The 25344-nt window shown below is 45.3% G+C and overlaps 1 protein-coding gene across 3 annotated transcripts in view; it reads right to left on the bottom strand.

Moving 5' to 3' along the window:
* TBC1D4 (TBC1 domain family member 4) overlaps window positions 1–25344 on the bottom strand; it is a 193571-nt gene that overhangs the window by 90116 nt on the left and 78111 nt on the right. For all 3 annotated transcript variants that reach the window (XM_075336810.1, XM_075336811.1, XM_075336812.1), the window contains exon 2: window positions 7759–8352. In XM_075336810.1, coding sequence (XP_075192925.1) covers window positions 7759–8352 — 594 coding nt within the window. The remainder of the gene's footprint in view (window positions 1–7758; window positions 8353–25344) is intronic.

The following is a 25344-nucleotide window of genomic DNA, read 5'->3' as shown; positions in this document are numbered from 1 at the left end:
TCCTTAAGGAGACTTTGCAAGCCAGTCTGGCTGCCAGGTAAGGGGACTTATAGCTGCAATGCCCCTCTGGGAAATATTCAAATTGTCTCTCCAGTAAAGGAGACAAACTCTAGCACAGCGCCACCTATTGGAAGTAGCGATCCTAAAAGTCACAAGTGGATTTTTGACAATCCTTTGCAATATGACTCAGGATATATAAGCCAGATCAGAATCCCAATTTGCAGACACGGTGTTTCGGGGTGCTTGCCCCTCGTCAGTGCAAAGTATGGGGGTGTCTGATCTGGCTCATGAGAAAGCTATGTGGGGACCACGGGGGAACACTATTCTCCTTAAGGAGACTTTGCAAGCCAGTCTGGCTGCCAGGTAAGGGGACTTATAGCTGCAATGCCCCTAAAATTCCACGGGGGAACACTATTCTCCTTAAGGAGACTTTGCAAGCCAGTCTGGCTGCCAGGTAAGGGGACTTATAGCTGCAATGCCCCTCTGGGAAATATTCAAATTGTCTCTCCAGTAAAGGAGACAAACTCTAGCACAGCGCCACCTATTGGAAGTAGCGATCCTAAAAGTCACAAGTGGATTTTTGACAATCCTTTGCAATATGACTCAGGATATATAAGCCAGATCAGAATCCCAATTTGCAGACACGGTGTTTCGGGGTGCTTGCCCCTCGTCAGTGCAAAGTATGGGGGTGTCTGATCTGGCTCATGAGAAAGCTATGTGGGGACCACGGGGGAACACTATTCTCCTTAAGGAGACTTTGCAAGCCAGTCTGGCTGCCAGGTAAGGGGACTTATAGCTGCAATGCCCCTAAAATTCCACGGGGGAACACTATTCTCCTTAAGGAGACTTTGCAAGCCAGTCTGGCTGCCAGGTAAGGGGACTTATAGCTGCAATGCCCCTCTGGGAAATATTCAAATTGTCTCTCCAGTAAAGGAGACAAACTCTAGCACAGCGCCACCTATTGGAAGTAGCGATCCTAAAAGTCACAAGTGGATTTTTGACAATCCTTTGCAATATGACTCAGGATATATAAGCCAGATCAGAATCCCAATTTGCAGACACGGTGTTTCGGGGTGCTTGCCCCTCGTCAGTGCAAAGTATGGGGGTGTCTGATCTGGCTCATGAGAAAGCTATGTGGGGACCACGGGGGAACACTATTCTCCTTAAGGAGACTTTGCAAGCCAGTCTGGCTGCCAGGTAAGGGGACTTATAGCTGCAATGCCCCTAAAATTCCACGGGGGAACACTATTCTCCTTAAGGAGACTTTGCAAGCCAGTCTGGCTGCCAGGTAAGGGGACTTATAGCTGCAATGCCCCTCTGGGAAATATTCAAATTGTCTCTCCAGTAAAGGAGACAAACTCTAGCACAGCGCCACCTATTGGAAGTAGCGATCCTAAAAGTCACAAGTGGATTTTTGACAATCCTTTGCAATATGACTCAGGATATATAAGCCAGATCAGAATCCCAATTTGCAGACACGGTGTTTCGGGGTGCTTGCCCCTCGTCAGTGCAAAGTATGGGGGTGTCTGATCTGGCTCATGAGAAAGCTATGTGGGGACCACGGGGGAACACTATTCTCCTTAAGGAGACTTTGCAAGCCAGTCTGGCTGCCAGGTAAGGGGACTTATAGCTGCAATGCCCCTAAAATTCCACGGGGGAACACTATTCTCCTTAAGGAGACTTTGCAAGCCAGTCTGGCTGCCAGGTAAGGGGACTTATAGCTGCAATGCCCCTCTGGGAAATATTCAAATTGTCTCTCCAGTAAAGGAGACAAACTCTAGCACAGCGCCACCTATTGGAAGTAGCGATCCTAAAAGTCACAAGTGGATTTTTGACAATCCTTTGCAATATGACTCAGGATATATAAGCCAGATCAGAATCCCAATTTGCAGACACGGTGTTTCGGGGTGCTTGCCCCTCGTCAGTGCAAAGTATGGGGGTGTCTGATCTGGCTCATGAGAAAGCTATGTGGGGACCACGGGGGAACACTATTCTCCTTAAGGAGACTTTGCAAGCCAGTCTGGCTGCCAGGTAAGGGGACTTATAGCTGCAATGCCCCTAAAATTCCACGGGGGAACACTATTCTCCTTAAGGAGACTTTGCAAGCCAGTCTGGCTGCCAGGTAAGGGGACTTATAGCTGCAATGCCCCTCTGGGAAATATTCAAATTGTCTCTCCAGTAAAGGAGACAAACTCTAGCACAGCGCCACCTATTGGAAGTAGCGATCCTAAAAGTCACAAGTGGATTTTTGACAATCCTTTGCAATATGACTCAGGATATATAAGCCAGATCAGAATCCCAATTTGCAGACACGGTGTTTCGGGGTGCTTGCCCCTCGTCAGTGCAAAGTATGGGGGTGTCTGATCTGGCTCATGAGAAAGCTATGTGGGGACCACGGGGGAACACTATTCTCCTTAAGGAGACTTTGCAAGCCAGTCTGGCTGCCAGGTAAGGGGACTTATAGCTGCAATGCCCCTAAAATTCCACGGGGGAACACTATTCTCCTTAAGGAGACTTTGCAAGCCAGTCTGGCTGCCAGGTAAGGGGACTTATAGCTGCAATGCCCCTCTGGGAAATATTCAAATTGTCTCTCCAGTAAAGGAGACAAACTCTAGCACAGCGCCACCTATTGGAAGTAGCGATCCTAAAAGTCACAAGTGGATTTTTGACAATCCTTTGCAATATGACTCAGGATATATAAGCCAGATCAGAATCCCAATTTGCAGACACGGTGTTTCGGGGTGCTTGCCCCTCGTCAGTGCAAAGTATGGGGGTGTCTGATCTGGCTCATGAGAAAGCTATGTGGGGACCACGGGGGAACACTATTCTCCTTAAGGAGACTTTGCAAGCCAGTCTGGCTGCCAGGTAAGGGGACTTATAGCTGCAATGCCCCTAAAATTCCACGGGGGAACACTATTCTCCTTAAGGAGACTTTGCAAGCCAGTCTGGCTGCCAGGTAAGGGGACTTATAGCTGCAATGCCCCTCTGGGAAATATTCAAATTGTCTCTCCAGTAAAGGAGACAAACTCTAGCACAGCGCCACCTATTGGAAGTAGCGATCCTAAAAGTCACAAGTGGATTTTTGACAATCCTTTGCAATATGACTCAGGATATATAAGCCAGATCAGAATCCCAATTTGCAGACACGGTGTTTCGGGGTGCTTGCCCCTCGTCAGTGCAAAGTATGGGGGTGTCTGATCTGGCTCATGAGAAAGCTATGTGGGGACCACGGGGGAACACTATTCTCCTTAAGGAGACTTTGCAAGCCAGTCTGGCTGCCAGGTAAGGGGACTTATAGCTGCAATGCCCCTAAAATTCCACGGGGGAACACTATTCTCCTTAAGGAGACTTTGCAAGCCAGTCTGGCTGCCAGGTAAGGGGACTTATAGCTGCAATGCCCCTCTGGGAAATATTCAAATTGTCTCTCCAGTAAAGGAGACAAACTCTAGCACAGCGCCACCTATTGGAAGTAGCGATCCTAAAAGTCACAAGTGGATTTTTGACAATCCTTTGCAATATGACTCAGGATATATAAGCCAGATCAGAATCCCAATTTGCAGACACGGTGTTTCGGGGTGCTTGCCCCTCGTCAGTGCAAAGTATGGGGGTGTCATAATGGGAAGTGTTGACACAAGTCACAGTCTTCAGCATTCACATGTGTCAACATGTTATTGCAAGAGGTCTGACATACAGGGGGGTCTGGCGGGGGGGCCCAGGGAGGTCTAACTAACACAGGAAGAAAGTTGGGATCATTTTGTTTCCCATTTTTAGAATCCACTGGAAAATCTGCATAAAATCATAGTTCTTTAGAGGACACCATCTTGTGTAATGTGAACATGTCCTGCTGGGAACAATGACAGCCTAAGCACACAGAACGATGACAATCCAGACAGTTCTGTGTGCATGTGGATGGTTAGTCTAACATGTACTCAATCGGTGGTGCTTTAACTGCCGCCATTGTCTAGCGTAAAAACTGCACCCTAAAGCCCACCATACACAGTAAGCTGCTGTCGGACGATAGTTTGGCTGTCATCTCGGCCGTCTCTCCATACACAGGAGCGCTCACTCAGCTGAACTTTCCTGTGTTCTCTATGGGAGAGCTGCAGCTAGAGATATCTGGAGAAACAGAAGGGTCAGCAGTCCAAAAACGGACATGTCGGATCTTTAACTCTCCTAACAATCAATTGTTTGATACCCCTGATACGCAATAGACTGTTGGGCAAAGCTATTGATGTTGATAGCTTCGGCTGTCATCACTCTATGTGTTGTGTTTGCGTAGAGAGGATACTTAATGGCAGGACACACGTGGAGAATTGTGCGACCTATAAACCTCAGTGATCACATCACAGGTCTTTGTCAACATTGGGATTGCTAATTAAAAGGCGTGTACTCCTGCTCTCAGGGGAAGCCATGAAAGAATAGGTCTGTTGGGCAAGCTAATCGCTTGTTTGACAATTATCCAAAGTTTTAAGGTTGCCATACTCCTGAGATACTCATCACCTGATGATACAAGACAATCAGCAGTCACGTAATGGCCTATTCAACACCCAATGATCATTCATACAATCATTCTGTGAGCATAGAATATAATTGAGTTTGGTAGCACAAGAGGCGATGTGTTTCTGACAATGATGAATTTTCTTTCTGCAATGATGATATAATTACCCAACGAATGAGCGTTTGCTTGTTAATTGGGTGATTCCGATGATTGGGAATGAATGTTCTAGAAAATACTAAATCAAGATGAATAGCTTGTCTAACTGAGCTGGAAGTTAAGGCCCAGTCACACACACCGACTTACAAGCGATCCCGACGATACTTCCTGATAAGGATCGCTGGTAAGTCGCTGGGAGGTCGCTGGTCAGATGTCACACAGTCAGACCTTACCAACGACTCAGTAACAATACAGGTCGCAGTAGCAACCTGTATAACGATCTCTGCTGTCATTGGGACCCTGTCACACAGTGTCAAACATAGCGATGCGTCCTGCCCAGCAGGTCATCGCCTTTGAAAAAAATGGTCCAGGACATTCAGCAACGACCGGCGACCTCACAGCAGGGGCCAGGTCGTTGCTGGATGTCACACACAGCAACATCACTAGCAACATTGCTGTTGCATCACAAAACCCGTGACTCAGCAGCGATGTCGCTAGCGATGTTGCTTAGTGAGACGTAGCCTTAAGAAGCTGACAGACATTTCTGAAGACAACTTATCTTATGTCTGTGACGCTAGTTATTAATCATGAGTTAGCCGTGAGGCTGGGTAGTCAAGAGGCATGCCAGGAGGGCTTCTAATAACCAAAGGGGTTAAACAAAGGCGTAGTCAGATCATGGCCCAGTGTCAGAATTCTGAAAAGGTAGCGGATGTAGACAAGGGGGCTAGGCAAACAGGTAGTAAGAAGACAGGTCAAACGGTTGTTAACAACTAATCAAAGACTAAGCACAGAAACAAGGTACACAAAACACCACCGAGCTCTAAAGCTACAATTGGCAGTGATGTGACCCAGGATGGATGACACCGGCAGAAAACCCCGCAACCCAGTTAGATAGAGCAGCTGGGTTGTCACTCACAATACTGACACATCCGGCATACCCCTGACTCAGATTAGACAGTTGGGCTGTCAATCACAATACTGACAGCCTAGAATGCCCCAGATCCAGACTGGTAGACTTTGCTGTCACTCAGAACTTAATCGTCCAGCACTGCCCTGCCATCTACTGAGCAGCTGAGCTGTCAATCACAGCGTCCAAAGACACAACGAGTGGCTGATTCGTGGCAATCTCCTTTAAGAACTAAAGGACCAGACATTTTGAAATTCAACATTCTACAGATGTTGAGGGAAATTCAGGAAAGCGACTTACACGAGTCAGATGGTCAATCCTACATCTAGTGAGTATGGCCACATTTTGGCACCCCAAACACCTTAGTTCTTTGGCTGGCAGCTATCTTGCTCCACTTTGGCTCTGCTGAGCTCTCCTGTGTTCTCCATGAGAAAGCCACTGAAAGTCACTGCTGGTAGTGGATGAGAACTAGATTGGTAATTGGACATGCTGGCTCCATACCTCTCCCGACATGCTTTGTTAGGGGCCCCCATACTCATTAGACTGTTTGCTGTCAATATCAACAGGCTCATACATTAGTCAAATGTGTATAGGGGCCTTTAGTCTGATTCAGTATAGCTGCAGACAGAAGCAATGACAGCAGTAATCTACACCTAGGTATATAATTAGGTATATAATAATAGGATATGAGAAAGCCTTGCAATGTTATAACATTCACACCATGGCCTACTAAATCAAAGCGGGCATGTTACCTGTAATCAGCAGCTAAAACAAGAAAGATGAGCTCAGGAGTGACGATGATGCTGCTGTCTGGCATGATATTCTCATACGTAAGGTTCAGTGATCAGAACAGAGTACGTGACATGATCCATTATTTGTCGTTCCTGATTATGGGCTATTCTTTTATATCTGACTAATATACTAGCACTGTTAGATTTGGCACAACACATGATAAACTTTATTATTGGATATTATACAATTGCTCAGCCCCTATATCTAGAACACTAGGTAAGACATAGTTGATACAGTAATGTGGAAAGAAGTGAACATAGAATTAGCAGGTGATGGCAGATGCTCGGCAGTTGGGGAACAGCGGGGCTGATGCAGCAAAATACATGAAAAAAAAAGAAACCGAAATAATTGAAGGCAATTTAAAGGAAAAAATCTTTGCAGAACAAGAGGGATATTCAGTACAGTCAAACTCTCACAATCCACCATGATATTGAGGTCTTTAAGAGTTAATGTTATTAACCAATGATCTTATTTTCCAATGATCTAAGTGATAAACCTAATTAATGGAATACCATCAGTCACTACATGCTCTTCATCTTCAAGGGGTAAATATTTCCTTTACTTGAGCTTCCTGGTGGCGTTATCCCTAAATCAATTTCTTTGTCGCTGTCATCTGAATTATGCTGCCCAGGAATCAGAGCCTGGTACACCTTTCCCTGAAACGCCGGAGTGTTATATAGAGTATATTTAGAAGATCTGTCCTGTGTCCATAGAAATACATGAGACTAGTCTGGGGCCACCCCTGGATGACTATTCCCGTAGTAGCTCCAGGTGATTGGCAGGTCTCTCACTATGGAATAAACCTGTCAATCACGTCTAGCAGCCACAGGAAAGCTGGCCAGAGAGACACCGGACTAGTCTCCTCTACGCCTATGGTCCCAGCGGGATCTTCTAACTACTCTTCTGTGAAACATTTCTGCGATTTAGAGAGAAATGTACTTGGCTTCGATCATGCAGCCCGGCTCTGATTCATTCTGTCCGCGGTTTGGGATGCATGAACCACAGGACAGGCTCCCTTTAAAGGATATGGACACATTAGAGGGCATTTTTTTTTGCATGTATTTTTAGGTTAATGTAAAAACTTTGATTCAGTTTTGCAGGGTTTCCTTAAAGATTTTTGTGGGGATAAAAGATACTTTCTAGGCAATAGTTCACGATGCCCAGAGACAAAACCCAGTTTTCAAGGCACCACAGCTACTGGGCCCTGGTAATCATGTATTGCTTCTATACTTCCATCCATTAATTAATGCATGGAGCATGACCAAGAGCTCCACTAAATACTTGAAATGACTATTTATTAGACATGTAAGGATGAGTCTACGTGCTGCTGTCAGTGAATGTACTGTACATCCCTAACAACATGAAACGGAGAACCTCCAGGGAGATGTTTTGGATTTGCACATACCTGAAAGAGCATTGTTCTGTTCTTCTCAGAGTCAGACGGTTGTACATGGCTTGGTGCACTTGCATGTCTTCTTCTTGACTGTGTTTTTCCATCAAAAGCCTTCTTCTGAATAGTAACACTACTACAGCGAGACCTAAACTCCTGCTGGTCCTCAAAGCCTGAGTCTTCAAGTATCCTCTCGGGAAAAGATACCCGCATACCAGCAAGATTGCTCTGGCTACCTACTGTAAATATCCCTGAATGGTTCTTGGAGGCAGAATTGGCATTAGAGTCAGTGTCCAGATCCTGAAATGTATTATCAGATGGAGAAAGCGGGATGTTGGTCTCGGCCAACGTGAGGTCACAGCTGGAGTCCACACTGCGTTGCTCACCCAGCAGTTTAAGACGCTGACGTTCATGTAGAGAGAATTTCTCGATACAGTCATCAATAAGAGTTGAAGGGGCATTTTTATAGGCAATTACCACCTTCCCACAATATAAAACCTCAAACTTCTGGGAATTATAAAAGGCATCTTCACTGTCTCTGCTGGGCTTTGAGTCTTCCTTCAGGGCAACCTTGGAAACCTGACGAATGCTACTGATGACTGTAGAAACCTGAAAACAAAGAAAGCACAGTAATTAGGCTTGTGTAGAGAAATCTTATACTTAGTGGTGGTCATATTGCAATTATATACTGCTACTGATCACTAATATTAGGGGTTTCCTTCTTTTAGACTCTGTCCTTTATAAAAGAAGACATATTAGCTGTGACTGGGAAGGCCAGCAGCGTCAGTTAATTTTTGGCAAGTGGTTATTCCCTTTCTCCATCCATTGTTATTCCAGCTTTGAAGTGAACAGGACATTGCTCACACTGCTAACAAGCAGCCTGCTGGCATTACTCAGGTCTTCTGCCCATGGCCCAAGTGACATTAGAGAAAGGGTAAGGAAGGACTAAGGCCGGTTTTACACATCATTTTTTTGCCATCAGGCACGGTCCGGTGAAAAAACTGATGCGACGGATCCGGCGAAAAAAATGGATCAGTCGCATCAGTTTTTTCCATCCGTTTCTTCCGTTTTTTAACGGATCCATTTTGATACTGAGCATGCTCAGTTTAAAAAAACGGAAACCGATGCCAGATTCCGGCATATCACGGATGACGCCGTATCCGGCGTCCATAGGCTTCCATTATAAAAAACGCTGTACGGCGCCGTACGTTTTTTCGCCAGAAACAAAAAACGTTGCCTTCAACGTTTCATCCGGCCGCCAGACAAGCAAATTTTGCCGGATCAGGCGAAAGCCCGAGGGAACGCAAGGCCATCCAGCGCAATCCGGTGCTAATAGAAGTCTATGGGAGAAAAAACGCATCCAGTGGCAACAGACGCCGAATGCGTTTTTTCATGTTTTTGCCGGATTGCGCTTGATGGCAAAAAACTGATGTGTGAAAGCAGCCGAAGGAGCTTGACAATACATATGCAGTGTTATGTGGCCCCACACACCTACAGCTCTGGCAAACATTAAGAGACCACTTCCAAATTTTCAGTGTTTCTGATTTTTCTCTTTATAGGTGTTTTTGAGTAAAATGTAAATTGTTCTTTTATTCTATAAACTACTGACAACGTCTCTGAATTTGCATGAAATAAATTTTGTATTTTCTGAAAATGAGAAATGATCAAAATAACAAAAAAATGCATTGCTTTCACACCTCAGAAAACAAGTTCATAACCATTTAGAAACAACAATACTAATTTTATAACTCATGAAGAGTTCAGAAATCAATATTTTGTGAAATAACCATGATTTTTAATCACAGCTTTCATGCGTCTTGGCATGCTTTCCACCAGTCTTTCACACTGCTCTTGGGTGACCTTATGCCACCCCTGGTGCAAAAATTTAAGCAGTTCTTCTTTGTTTGATGGCTTGTGACTATCCATTTTCCTTTTGATTACATTCCAGACGTTTTCAATGGGGTTCAGGTCTGGAGATTGAGCTGGCCATGGCAGGGTTTTGATGTGGTGGTCCTTCAACCACACATTGATTGACCTAGCTGTGTGGCATGGCACATTGTCCTGCTGGAAAAAAACGGTCCTCAGAGCTGGGGAACATTGCCTGAGCAGAAGGAAGCAACTGTTTTTCCAGGATAACCTTGTATGCAGCTTGATTAATACGTCCTTCGCAAAGTTTAATGTGCCCAATTCTTGACCAATTACTAGAGTAAAGGGGGCTTTACACGCTACAACATCGCTAATTCGGAGTCGTTGGGGTCACGGAATTTGTGACGCACATCCGGCCACATTAACGATGTTGTTGCGTGTGACACCGATGAGCGATTTTGCATCGTCGCAAAAACGTGCAAAATCGCTCATCGGTGAAATGGGGGTCCATTCTCAAAAATTGTTACTGCAGCAGTAACGAAGTTGTTCCTCGTTCCTGCGGCAGCACACATCGCTCCGTCTGACGCCGCATGAACGAGGAACCTCTCCTTACCTGCCTCCCGGCCGCTATGCGGAAGGAAGGAGGTGGGCGGGATATTAAGTCCCGCTCATCTCCGCCCCTCCGCTTCTATTGGGCGGCTATTCAGTGACGCTTAGTGATGTCGCTGTGACGCTGAACGAACCGCCCCCTTAGAAAGGAGGCGGTTCGCCGGTCACAGCGACGTCGCCGGGCAGGTAAGTACGTGTGACGGGTCTGGGAGATGTTGTGCGGTACGGGCAGCGATTTGCCCGTGTCGCACAACCGATGGGGGCGGGTACGCACACTGGCGATATTGGTACCGATATCGCAGTGTGTAAAGCGGCCTTAAGGCTTTGTGCACACTGGAAAATGGAATTTTCTCAAGAAAATTCCGCAGGAATTGAAAGATTACCCCACCCGCAGTAAAAAAACGCGGCAAACTGCACCCGAAAACTGCATGCGGTTTGCCTCGGTATTGTTCACGGTATTGCCACGTGCGGGTTGGTACATGTGCTTTAATGCATTCAATGCAACATTGAAAAAAGAAAATAAAAAAGTAATTTCCTTAGATAGCAGATACATAAATAGATAGATAGAAGAATAGATAGAAGAATAGATAGAGAGATAGCTAGATAGTTAGATAGAGGGATAGATAGACAGAGTCCCTGTGAGCACACGCTGTATTTCTCACGGTCGGTAGTGAGTTCAAATTACCGGCAGTGGGAAATGCCCTGTGGTTACCTCTGCTGTCTCGCTGCGAGGCTACATTCAGCTGTGTCAGTGTCAGTCGCGGCTGGATGCCAGCATCGCAGGACGTGGATTACGCCGGAGCTGTGTGTTTCGGGGGGGTTAATAAACGGGTGAACCAGGAGCTTTTTTGTGTTTTATTTAAAATAAATGATTTTTCAGTGTGTGTGTTTATTCACTTTACTTACGGGTTGATCATGTCAGCTGTCACATAGACACTGCCATGATCAAGCCTGGACTTAGTGGCGGCGATCCGCCGCCATTAACTCCTTATTACCTGGATCGCCACCGCATCACAGCATCTAGAAGACACTCCGGTACTGCCGCATAATGGATGCGACAGTCCCGGGGCAGCTGCGGCTGATATTCTCGGCTGCGGGAGGTGGGAGGGAGGTGGGGGACATTAACCCTGCCCCTCGCCCTCCCCAGCCTGAAAATACCGGGCCATCGCTGTGTGCTCACCTCGGCTGGAAGGTAAAAATACGGCGGACACGTGTTTTTTTTCCTATATTTCCGTTTGATTTCTATGTGTATTCTATATGTCTGTGTGTGAGTGTGATATGTGTGTGTTCTGTGTCTGTGTTTGTTTACTCTCTGCTCCACTTCCTCTTCCTGTCATAATGACATCACTTCCCTGCAAACCGCAGGCAGCGATGTACATTACCGCAGGTAAACCGCGAAATACCGCAGAGGCGTACAAGCCACAGTGTCTTGCACCAACTGTGAAATTTGGTGAAGGATTGGTGATGATCTGGGGATGCTTCAGCAAGGCTGGAATTGGGGATTTTAAACTTTTCAAAGGATGTACGAATCAAGCTGCATACAAGATTATCCTGGAAAAACAATTGCTTCCTTCTGCTCAGGCAATGTTCCCCAACTCCGAGGACTGTTTTCTCCAGCAGGACAATGCACCATGCCGCACAGCTAGGTCACTCAATGTGTGGATGAAGGACCACCACATCAAAACCCTGTCATGGCCAGCCCAATCTCCAGACCTGAACCCCACTGAAAACATCTGGAATGTAATCAAGAGGAAGATGGATAGTCACAAGCCATCAAAGAAAGAAGACCTGCTTACCTTTTTGCACCAGGAGTGCCATAAGGTCACCTAAAAGCAGTGTGACAGACTGGTGGAAAGCATGCCAAGACGCATGAAAGCGGTGATTAGAAATCATGGTTATTCCACAAAATATTGATTTCTGAACTCTTCGTGAGTTAAAACATTATTAGTATTGTTGTTTCTAAATAATTATGAACTTGTTTTCTTTGCATTTTTTGAGGTGTGAAAGCAATGCATTTTTTTGTTATTTTGACCATTTCTCATTTTCAGAAAATAAATACAAAATGTATTGCTTGGAAATTTGGAGACATGTTGTTGTCAGTAGTTTATATGCAATGATACTTAGGCCAGTCCAATGCAGCTAAAAAATGCATCGAGTGCATTCATTTAGCTGATTTGCTAGCACAAAAGACAGAAGTGGAGCTGTCCCTGCAGGCAGAAGTGGGCTAACCAGACGAGGCTGCAGAGCGCTCAAAATGCAGCTTCACGCCACATGACAGCTGTTCTCCCCTGGAGTAAAGGCCCTGTTACACACAATGCGATCGCTAACGAGATCATTGCTGAGTCACAGTTTCAAGAGCAGCAGTATCATATAGGGGATAATCAGGTAGCGCAGTCAGGGAAGCCAAAGGTCGGTGCACAGGTGCAGCAGTATAGTATAGAGGATAAGTAGATAGTGTAGTCAGGGACGCCAGGAGGTCAGTACACAGGAGCAGCAGTTTCCTATACAGGATAATCAGGTAGCTTAGTCAAGGGATAAGCCATGACCGATGCACAGGAGCAGCAATATTCTATGGAAAAGCAGGCAGCATAGTCAGGGGATAGCCAAAGGTCAGTGCACAGCAGTAGCGATAGCACATAGAGATTAAGTAGGTAGCGTTGTCAGGGAAGCCAGAGGTAGGTGCCCAGAAGCAGATGTATCATATAGAGGATAATCAGGTAGCATAGTCAGGAAAGCCAGAGGTTGGTGCCCAGGAATAGCAGTATCATATGGAGAAGCAGGAGGTAGAGGTAGAGATTGACTAGATGCTGAGGGTTCAAAAATCAAGGAAGTGCTAGGCCAGGTTTAAATAGGGTATTCAATCAGGAGATCACAGGATGGAAGCAATCAGGAACAACACAGGGTGGAGCCAATCAGGAAGAACATAGGGTGGAGCCAATCAGGAGATCACAGGGTGGAGTCAATCAGGAGATCACAGGGTGGAGCCAATCAGGAGATCACAGGGTGGAGTCAATCAGGAGATCACAGGGTGGAGTCAATCAGGAAGAACATAGGGTGGAGCCAATCAGGAGATCACAGGGTGGAGTCAATCAGGAGATCACAGGGTGGAGCCAATCAGGAGATCACAGGGTGGAGCCAATCAGGAGATCACAGGGTGGAGCCAATCATGAACAACAAAGGTACTGGCATCTGGGCTAGCAATAAACTGTCTAGAGAGCTGAACAGCTCAAGGGGAATGCCTGGTGTACAGGCATTGCTGGGTTTGAGTACTGACATATCCAGTCTTCTCACTTTCTGGGACTTCTATTTGAGTGACAGTTCTGGTGATAGCAGAACTGTAGTATTAAGCTCCACTGCCACTTCCGTTTAATACGGACGAGTACAATCCAATAACAGATCGGACTGCACTTGCACCAATATTAAAAAATGAGACATGCTGCATTTGGCAGTGTCTCACATCACACACTCCTATATGAAGTACCCATCTGCATTACATAGTACCCACTCAATGGCTGTCTGTGTCATAGAGGACAGGTCCCCCAAAGCTTGAAGAAACCCTTCTCCCATCTGTGAAATTTCTATGCAAGATTGAAAAAATTGTAGTGTTAAAAATCAGCACCATGCTCATATTTCTATGTAGTAATCTCATGTGGATTTCTGGAGCAGTAAGAGTACGTTCCCATGATCAGTGTCCTCAGCGTTTTGGATGTGTTGTACAACACAAACACAGTGGATGGGGCTTATAGAGATCTCATGCAATCTATGCTTCTTTTTCTGCAGCGTAAATTGATCTGCGGTGCAGCTTTCCGAGCCATAGCATGCCAATGTATGCTTGTGGAGACGTGAGTGTTCTCAGTGGGGAAAACACAGCAATAGTCTGCAGCAGCTAGAACCCTGATCGTGGACACAGGCAGCTGCATTCTCCTGCGGACAACACTCGCGTCTCTGCGGGAGGGATGACACTGTGTCTAAAGCGCTTTTGCAACACAGCGGAGGACACAGTGAGCTACACCAGTGCTACTTTCACTCACAAGCTGAGCAGACCATCTACACTGCACACTGATGAAGGCCTATGTTAGACCGAACCGTCTGTGCTGTATCTGGTCAAGCTTATATATACCAGTGTCTTCAACTATTTGAGTCAAGTATTTGATCTTTGCTACATACGGGACTGGACTCCACTTGAGCTCCTACCACACAGAAATGCCGTGTCTATCCACAACAGAATGCACGGTTATCCGGATCGGTTCCCAGCTGTCAGATGCTGAGCAGGTACTACAGCTATAGTGGGACCCTATATAACAAGAAAAAACAGCATAAAAACAACCTCCACATGTCCCGCCCACAACCATGAATCAGTCATGGAGACGGTGACTGAAAAGCACAAGGTACGTGCTGTGCAGTCCTAATTTTGCATATGTGAGGCCACATGGCACACTTTAAATAAAAATGTTTTAGTGTTAGGACTGCCCCAGGAGATTTGCCGTGACGTTGGCGGGGTGGCTCGAAAAATTGCAATTTTTTGCCAAAAATCTCATTTTTTCAATAGTACAGCTTGGAATGTTGGTACTGTGCACACTTTGCAATACATAATATTTTTAAGTGGAGGTTGTTTTTATGCTGTTTTTTCTTGTTATATAGGGTCCCAGTTGATTCTCATCTTGCAGTGCACCTCATGTTTATTTTTCCATCTGTCCTGATTTTTGGCGGTTGGTGGCTGTTCACACTTGCCATCCAACCCCGTCCACTGGCTATTTATTCTAAGCAGCATGTGCTCGGGCCTGTCCCGCCCACAACCATGAATCAGTCATGGAGACGGTGACTGAAAAGCACAAGGTACGTGCTGTGCAGTCCTAATTTTGCATATGTGAGGCCACATGGCACACTTTAAATAAAAATGTTTTAGTGTTAGGACTGCCCCAGGAGATTTGCCGTGACGTTGGCGGGGTGGCTCGAAAAATTGCAATTTTTTGCCAAAAATCTCATTTTTTCAATAGTACAGCTTGGAATGTTGGTACTGTGCACACTTTGCAATACATAATATTTTTAAGTGGAGGTTGTTTTTATGCTGTTTTTTCTTGTTATATAGGGTCCCAGTTGATTCTCATCTTGCAGTGCACCTCATGTTTATTTTTCCATCTGTCCTGATTTTTGGCGGTTGGTGGCTGTTCACACTTGCCATCCAACCCCGTCCACTGGCTATTTATTCTAAGCAGCATGTGCTCGGGCCTGTCCCGCCCACAACCATGAATCAGTCATGGAGACGGTGACTGAAAAGCACAAGGTACGTGCTGTGCAGTCCTAATTTTGCATATGTGAGGCCACATGGCACACTTTAAATAAAAATGTTTTAGTGTTAGGACTGCCCCAGGAGATTTGCCGTGACGTTGGCGGGGTGGCTCGAAAAATTGCAATTTTTTGCCAAAAATCTCATTTTTTCAATAGTACAGCTTGGAATGTTGGTACTGTGCACACTTTGCAATACATAATATTTTTAAGTGGAGGTTGTTTTTATGCTGTTTTTTCTTGTTATATAGGGTCCCAGTTGATTCTCATCTTGCAGTGCACCTCATGTTTATTTTTCCATCTGTCCTGATTTTTGGCGGTTGGTGGCTGTTCACACTTGCCATCCAACCCCGTCCACTGGCTATTTATTCTAAGCAGCATGTGCTCGGGCCTGTCCCGCCCACAACCATGAATCAGTCATGGAGACGGTGACTGAAAAGCACAAGGTACGTGCTGTGCAGTCCTAATTTTGCATATGTGAGGCCACATGGCACACTTTAAATAAAAATGTTTTAGTGTTAGGACTGCCCCAGGAGATTTGCCGTGACGTTGGCGGGGTGGCTCGAAAAATTGCAATTTTTTTGCCAAAAATCTCATTTTTTCAATAGTACAGCTTGGAATGTTGGTACTGTGCACACTTTGCAATACATAATATTTTTAAGTGGAGGTTGTTTCTACAGCTATAGTGGTCTGAATGTCACCTAAAGAGAAACAACCTCAGCCTTGACCCTTTTATTAATGTGAGGGGTCCCTGAGGTTGGACTGATGAGCAAATGAGGGCTTATCCCACCACTACTCTGTCCATTGCCAGGAATATCCTCATGAACGGGAATGTGGGTAAGGAGCAGTCTGTGCTTCAGAGCTTCTTTCTCCGTAGCCGCAGGCAGGAAGTTAACACTTCACTCAGCTATTTTGGAGGCTTTAGAGAACTGAGCGCTTTTACAAGTATACAATTCCCTGTATATTACTGTTTCCTCTTCCTCTAAGTCTCATATACACTGATGAGCAAAACAGAAACGATGGTTTGAACTTTAGACTATCAGGCTCCATCTCTCACTATCCACTACAGCGTGAGACTACTTTCATTTTATAAACAATCATCTTGGCTATCTCATACATAAATTATAGCATATTTAGCATATGATTATTTATGCAGATTCTTCTCACGTCACTGCATTGTTACCGTTTTGCTCCTGGTAGTTAAATATTTTCTTCCTGTATACTGCAAATTACAACCTGTTCTCACATTCCCTAATACCCTGTTTTCCCGAAAATAAGACACTGTTGTATTTCTTTTTATCCCAAAAAGCACTAGGTCATATTTTCAGAGGAGGACTTATTTTTGGGGAAACATGGTTGGGGGTAAGTTTACTCCTCAAAAATGCAAGTACCAGATCCTGGACGTCTGCGTGGCTCCCAGGTCCTCCTGTGATCATCGGCGGGCACTCCCAGCAGCTGTGCTGCACGTCATCCTCCCCTGCTTCTGGCCGACACTCACACATCAGATCACACACAATGGATCACACACATGATATCTCTCACATACACACACACACACACACACACACACACACACACACACACACACACACACACACACATCAGATCACACACACACATACACACACAGGAGATCACACATACAATCACACGCGCACACACTCACCACATCTGGTGATACCATTTGCTTCCAGCCAGCAGGGGACTCTCTGCTCTCTTGTCTCTATGATGCATTCCACTTCTGGGTCCTCCATGCATTCCACCTGCAGGTCCTGGAGCTCCACTGCACAGCGTCAACGTCACAGCCCGTCGCCGCCCTGAAGCAATCGATATTGCTGGATGTGGTGAGTGTGTGCGTGCAATCTGATGTGTGATTGTGTATATGTGCAATCTCGTGTGTGTTAGCTGATGTGTGTGGGTGTGCGTTCTGCCACAGGTCCTTGATGCGTTGCACTGCTCCCGGTCGGTGTCTGGTGAGTAAGATCGCAGGGTCTTCTCTCTTCTTTATTTTGGGGGTGTCCATTGTCTATAATGAAGTGTTGTTCAGTATTCTTTAACTTTTTTAGCTGCATGGACACTTCAATATTGAACCGCGACTAGTGTTTATTTTCAGGGGAGGTCTTATATTTAAGCCTTGCTGAAAACTCCTGCTAGGTCTTATTTTCCGGGAAGATCTTATTTTCGGGGAAACACAGTAGCTCAGTGTGTTATTAAGTTGATTCTCAAGCGAAGGTCACTGGTTAAAATCAAGGAGCTGCCTTGAAGATTTCCTAAAAAAAAGAATCATCCCACTTATAGATAGTGGTCTCTCAGCCAAGAAAATTGCCAAAATGCATCATGTGAGTGCCATGACAATTGGAAGAATACAAAATGAAGTCCATCCATTCAAAAGCCAAGACGTGGATGCCCAGGCAAAATATCGGCATCTACAAGTCGGCTCCTCACAAGATCCATCAGTTCTGGCGTTACAAACACAGCATCGTGTGATGCAGATTACACAAGTCTGGAATGGTGGCCCGAAAAAAGGTGAAGATCAAAAAGTGGACAGTAGAAGACTGGAAAAGGGGAATTTAGAATAATGAGAGAAAAGTTAATAGACTAGGCTTTGATGGATGAAAATCGGTTTGGAAGAAACAAGGGAAAAAGAGGTTTAAGGATCAAGAAATTGAAGGAACTATCAAGTTCGCTGAAGGAAGCTTTATGATATGGGATTGTTTTACAGCTAAAGGCGTTGGATACTTAACCAGGATCGACGGTGGTCTCAATACTGAGCTATCTGTGAGTATCCTACAAGACATTTTACTTCGTACACTCGAGTACTATGGGTATATAAAGGGGGGGAGGGGGAAGGACTCGTCTAGGGACAGTAGTAAGTACAGGGTTCAGTCTCAGGTGAGTATTTAGGGCTCACCACTATCTCCTCTCTCTATCGTCAGGACCCCCTTAATACCTTTTCCCCTAGTTTCTTCCTTTCCTTTGTGGCACACGCTAGGCATCTCTTTGCCCTGTTGTGTGACAGCTGTATTGCTCTGAATATACCACTGAAGAGAAATACACATAACACTAGCTGAAGAACGATCTGCAGTCTCTCTGCCTGTCTGTTATCTCACTGTGCTGTGTTTCTCACTTCTCTCAACTTCCCTTTCCATAAAGTTTAAGGCTATGTGCCCACGCTGCGGAAAATGCGCGGATTTTGCCGCGGATTTTGCCGCGGATTTCTCGCGGAAAAGCCGCGGATTTTCCAGAAATCTGCAGCACAGCTACTCCCCAGCCATTTCTATGGCATTTGGGAAATGCTGTGCCCACGCTGCGGATTTTTCCGCAGCGGAAATCGTGCGGATTTCCGTGCGGAAAAATCTGCAGCATGTCAATTATTGTTGCGGATTTCTCCGCAGGGTCCCATATACTTACCTGCCTCACCGGAGTCACTTTCTCCGTCCGGTGCACAGGAGCGCGGTGAATCCAGGTACAGGAAGGAAGAGGTGGGCGGAGCCTGCATGAGCTCTGGTAACGTGACAGCCGGAGCTAGTTCAGGCCCGCCCACCTTCTTCTGCAGACGCTGAGAGAGTGACTCGGCTGCCGGAAAGCGAGGTGCTGCATGATGGAGGTAAGTATGAACTCCCCCGATCACTGCAGCACTTGTTCTGCATTGAGGATGCAGTGCCGAAGCCATGGTACTGTATCCTCAATGCAGAATGCCCGCACCATATCCGCACGACATTCCGCAGCATGGAAACAGACAGAAGTTGTGGTGCTGTTTCCTGGGAGCACCAGCGGAATGACTTGCGGATATATCCGCAGGACACTGTCCCCGTGGGCACATAGCCTAGGCTCTGTAACCTAATGCTTGGCAGGCCACCTTCCTTATGCCAAGATGAATTTGAGTTTTTCAGACTGGATGAATAATTCAGGAGGCACGAGTGAAGAAAAGACTCATAAGTGGAGAAAGATGCATATTATAAAGTCTTATACACACTATTAAAAGGGAATCTGTCAGCAGGTTTTTGCTACATCACCTGAGAGCAGCATGACGTAGGCAAAGAGATCCTGATTCTAACGATATATCACTTAGTTTACTGGGTGCAGCCGTTCTGATATCATCAAAGATTTAAATTTTTTTGGATGTCGCAGAGCTTAACAAGCTGCCCCCCACCCACACTAGGCTTTCAGTGTAGATTTCCAAAGACAGAAGCTGCTAATCACAGAAGGGTGCTCAGCTCACTGCTCCTCAGTCAGACTAATGATAAAGCTACTGAAGCTTAAACTAACATTACAGGTAAACAAAAACACACTTTGAGATAAGAGACACAGGACTGTAATCTTAATGTTAACCCTTCTAGCATGCTGGCTTCAGATTATATAGCAAAAACCTGCTGACAGATTTCCTTTAACTTGTGCAAGTGACCAATTAGGTTAGTAACAGCACAGTCACCATTGGTTCTTTTTTTAAACTATAATGCGTGCTTCACACAAGACGATCTATCGTGCGATTGCACGAGCGATCGTACCCGCCCCTGTCGTTTGTGCGTCACGGGCAATTAGTTGCCCGTGGCGCACAAAGTAGTTAACCCCCCATCACACGTACTTACCTCCCAGGCGACATCGCTGTGGACAGCGAACATGCTCTTCCGGAAGGCGGAGGGACGTTTGGCGTCACAGCAATGTCACACAGCGGCCGGCCAATCGAAGCGGAGGGGCGGAGATGAGCGGGACGTAAGCATCCCGCCCACCTCCTTCCTTCCGCGTTGCCGGCGGGACGCAGGTAAGCTGCAGTTCGTCGTTCCCGGGGTGTCACATGGAGCGATGTGTGCTGCCTCGGGAACGATGAACAACCGGCGTGCAGAAGGAAAGATTTTTTGAAACTGAGCCACATGTCAACGATGAACGAGAAGGTGAGTATTTCAGCTCGTTCACCGTCGTACGTAGCTGTCACACGATACGATATATCAGACGATGCCGGATGTGTGTCACTAACGACGTGACCCCGACAACATATCGCCCGATAAATCGTACCGTGTGATGCCCGTATTAGACCTGCATCTATCCATCATGCTACTGTGCTCTAAACATACTGACATAGCTCTGCTATATCACTGCAAACTTATATAGTAAAGCCATATAATGTATGGGGCACATAAAAACTGTGGAGCCCAATATGGAATGCATTATATCATGGAGCGCTATATGGGACGCATTATATAGTGCAGCACTATATGGGACGCATTATACAGTGGAGCACTATATGGGACGCATTATATCATGGAGCGCTATATGGGACGCATTATACAGTGCAGCACTATATGGGACGTATTATACAGTGGAGCACTATATGGGACGCATTATATCATGGAGCGCTATATGGGACGCATTATATCATGGAGCGCTATATGGGACGCATTATATCATGGAGCGCTATATGGGACGCATTATATCATGGAGCGCTATATGGGACGCATTATATCATGGAGCGCTATATGGGACGCATTATACAGTGGAGCACTATATGGGAGACATATGGACCACTATATTTGACGTATTATACTATGGAGCACTATATGGGACACGTTATACTGTGAAGCCCTATATGGGATGCATTATACAGTGGGGGATGCATTATACAGTGGAGCACTATATGGGACACGTTATACTGTGGAGCCCTACATGGGATGCACTATACAGTGGAGTACTATGGGAGACATTATATTACGGAGCACTATATGGGATGCATTATACAGTGGAGCACTATGGGAGACATTATATTACGGAGCACTATATGGGACGCATTATACAGTGGAGCACTATGGGAGACATTATATTACGGAGCACTATATGGGATGCATTATACAGTGGAGCACTATGGGAGACATTATATTACGGAGCACTATATGGGACGCATTATACAGTGGAGCACTATGGGAGACATTATATTACGGAGCACTATATGGGACGCATTATACAGTGGAGCACTATGGGAGACATTATATTACGGAGCACTATATGGGATGCATTATACAGTGGAGCACTATGGGAGACATTATATTACGGAGCACTATATGGGACGCATTATACAGTGGAGCACTATGGGAGACATTATATTACGGAGCACTATATGGGATGCATTATACAGTGGAGCACTATGGGAGACATTATATTACGGAGCACTATATGGGAGGCATTATACAGTGGAGCACTATGGGAGACATTATATTACGGAGCACTATATGGGATGCATTATACAGTGGAGCACTATGCTAGCCGTCCTCGGTGGCACTTTACACAATTCAGTATCGCTTTGCAGTTACCAACAAAATGGCTCTGCCCTGTGATCCTAAACTTCAACATCCCTTATGTTTTGCAAACGCCCAGAAGGGGAGGAGAGCAGTGACATCACACATGTGCTCAAGCCCCGCCCACTGTTACTGCAGTTGTGATGCAGGCCAGTAGTACAGTAGGTTTTCATGCCAAATTTCAGCAGCTGCTCCCCCTAGTGTTTAAAAGTGGAAAATATCAAACTTTTTAAATTATTTTTTATATTTTACTCCATTAAAAACAAATGATAATATTTAAACAAAAAATGTAAACATTAATACAGACATAAACATTTTTTTTATATGGCACCTTCCCTTAAAACCGGAGAGCTAACAATAATCCCAAAGCCCCCAGGGTGGGTCCATACAGGAATGACAATGGGTTCTATCGCTGTTACATACTGACTGTGTGATGTCGAAAACCATTTACCCACAGATTTTGTACTTACTACATAGAAGATGGACCAATTTAATACAGTTAGGGAAAACGCAAAGCCCATAAGTACAGCCATTACACTTAGTCATAATCTTCAACAGCTTTCAGCTACATCAGGCCCCTGAACCACCAGCACCATGGCTTGCCTGCAAAAATCCACTTTAGAATAGAAAAGATTTAACTGGCAATTCATCCACCTTGGATATATGGAGATTTAAGGAAAGCAATTGTCTTTTCTCCATTTTTTTTAAGAAGTATGATAAATTAAAAGCAAATCTATCAGCAGTTTTTTACCATTTTACCTGAGAGCAGCATAATGTAGGGACAGAAACTCTTATTCCAGTGATATATCACTTACTGGGCTGCCAGCTGAAGTTTTGATAATCTCCTGCTGATAAAACAGTGATTTAATCATTAGAGGACTAGTAAATCTGCTGCCAGGTAGTCCTCCATATTCATGAGCTCTGTATAACTCCACCCACACCACTGATTGGCAGCTTTTTGCCAATATAAAGTGTATACATAAATCTGCTAATCAGTGGTGTGGGCGGAGTTATACAGAGCTCAACATTGAGAGAACTGCTAGATCTGCAGCAGATAAAACAGTGATTGTATCGAAATGACACCAAGCAGCTCAGTAAATGACACATCACTGGAATCAGTGTCTTGGCTCCTACATCATGTTGCTCTCAGATTGGGTAGAATAAATCTGGTGACAGCTTCCCTTTAAGGGTACGTGCCTATATTCAGGATTAGTAGCATTTTGGACACAGCGCATTTTCGTACAGTAGAAGCACAGTGGATGAGATTAATAATAATCTTGTGCCCACTGCGCTTCTTTTTAACCCTGCGGTGCAGGTTTCCTATATGCAGCATGTCAAGTTCTCCTGCTGAGACGCTTAAGTCTCCTGCGTGGGAAAATCCAGTGGATATAGTAAAAATATGCTGTGTCAAGAACGCCACATAACCCTGATCGTGGGCACGAACCCTAAAGGGTATAAATATAATAATGCATACATATTTTAAAAAGAAATTATTTGGGTCAGAACTCCACTAAAAAAAATGAAAAGATTTCCTACAGAAGAAATGTGTATTCTATAAGTTACAATATTCAGTGATCTAGTAAAAGCAAGTATTAATGGGGACCTGTCACATGATATGTCATGTATAAACCAAAACTCCCACTTTCAGCAGTGCCTGTGCTGCAATCCATAGAGGTTTATATTACCCCCTGACTCCCCTTGTATACTCCTAAATACCTTTTGAAAATCTGCGCTGTATGTAAATCTTTTGGTCCGGTGCAATGGTGCGGTGTCTGTCCCTCCTCTCCGCACTGATCACATTCACTGGCTCACGCGGGAGCACTTTGCTCTGTCATACTGCAGCCAGAGTCTAACATACAGTGTGTCCACCCATATCCTGTCCATCGCTATTAACGTGAGAACGGCGGCAGCTATAGGCATAGAAGTGGTGTCTAGGTATAGTAAAGTATCCATGCGCTACGCAATGAAACCACCTATTGCGCCACCTGGTGGAAAACAACGGAGCACTTTTATCTTGAAATCGGAACGAGATAGAGAAAAAAAGTGAATTACAAAGTTGTAGAGCATCATCAATTCAATACGAATCGACACCTTGCATACAGAAATTCTATGATATGAAACCCATAACCCCCCATAACATTGAATGCTGGTCACGCATATGGTGCTCATTTAACTTTGATGCTCAAAGTGGCCCCCGTCAGCTGCAATGCACATCTGGGCTCTGGACAGCATACTGTATCTTGCTGCATGTTTTGTAATATGGTAGGTGACACGTTTGCACAAACATCTGTGATACGTCGTCGTAGGTCCTGCAATGTTGGTGGAGGGGTCGCATACACCTGCTGTTTGATGTGACCTCACAGAAAGAAGTCCAACGGGGGTCAGGTCAGGTGAGCGTGGAGGCCACTCCACGCAGCCACTATACCCAATGACTTGTAGGAAGGTCTCCTTGAGGTATCGCTTCATGTCTGCAGCCTTGTGAGTTTTACACATTCTAATCATAGCATTTCTGTATGCAAGGTGTCGATTCGTATGGAATTGATGCCCTACAACTTTGTAATTCACTCTTTTTCTCTATTTCGTTCTGTTTTCGAGATAAAAATGGTAACTCCGTTGTTTTCCACCAGGTGGCGCTATAGGTGGTTTCACTGCGTAGCGCATGGCTACTTTACTGTACCTAGATACCACTTCTATGCCTATAGCTATCGTCATTCTCAAGTTAATGGTGGTGGACAGGATATGGGTGGACACACTGTATAAGTGCGCATGTGTGAAATGGCGAGTTCTCTGCGCATGCGCTTGATTTCACCAGGCTATGTGGATGAGGCAGGAGGTGTCATCCACGTCAATCATAATAAGAGGAAGGCGATCAGCGCGGGAGGAGGGACAGACGCCGCAGCAAGGATGCCCATTGGACCGGACCGTCCAGATTTACACACAAAGCGGGAGATTTTCAAAAGGTATTTGGGGGGTGTACAGGGGGAGTGAGGGGATAATATGGACCTCTATGGAATGCCGCTCAGGCACTGCTGAAGGTGGTAATTTTGTTTTTTATATGAAAAATCTGGTGACAGGTTCCCTTTAAACTGGAAAGGGAAATGCGTTCACCTTGTTATTGACTTCACATGTATAAAAACAAAGCGAGTAGTAGGAAGCAGCCAAGATCACATGCTCTAAGGATCTCCGCCAGGACCTCGTGTACCTACAGTATATGCCAAATGTCCTTCATGTCATGTGATAGCTGCAAACGCAAGCAGTCTGATAGATTAGATACTCTGTACATTCAGAGAAAGGAAACACACCAGTCCCAGATGCAGACAGCGGCCTAACATGACACCGCGTAACTAAACAGCTGCACCAGAGATGTTATAGTGGATGAGCTAGGAGGACAGCTAAATGCAGCTTAAAGGGAACCCGTCATGTCAGTCTTCTATATTAGACTGTCCCCAATGTCTTAGTGATACAATGTACATCACTAATATTGTGTTTGCAAACAAAAGTTTCCATAATTTATCTAAACTTACCCCGCCACGCACTTTATATCACTAGGTGA

Source organism: Anomaloglossus baeobatrachus, chromosome 2 (genome assembly GCF_048569485.1).
Source record: "Anomaloglossus baeobatrachus isolate aAnoBae1 chromosome 2, aAnoBae1.hap1, whole genome shotgun sequence".
Classification (NCBI taxonomy): domain Eukaryota; kingdom Metazoa; phylum Chordata; class Amphibia; order Anura; family Aromobatidae; genus Anomaloglossus; species Anomaloglossus baeobatrachus.
This window is presented reverse-complemented; position numbering and strand designations above follow the sequence as displayed.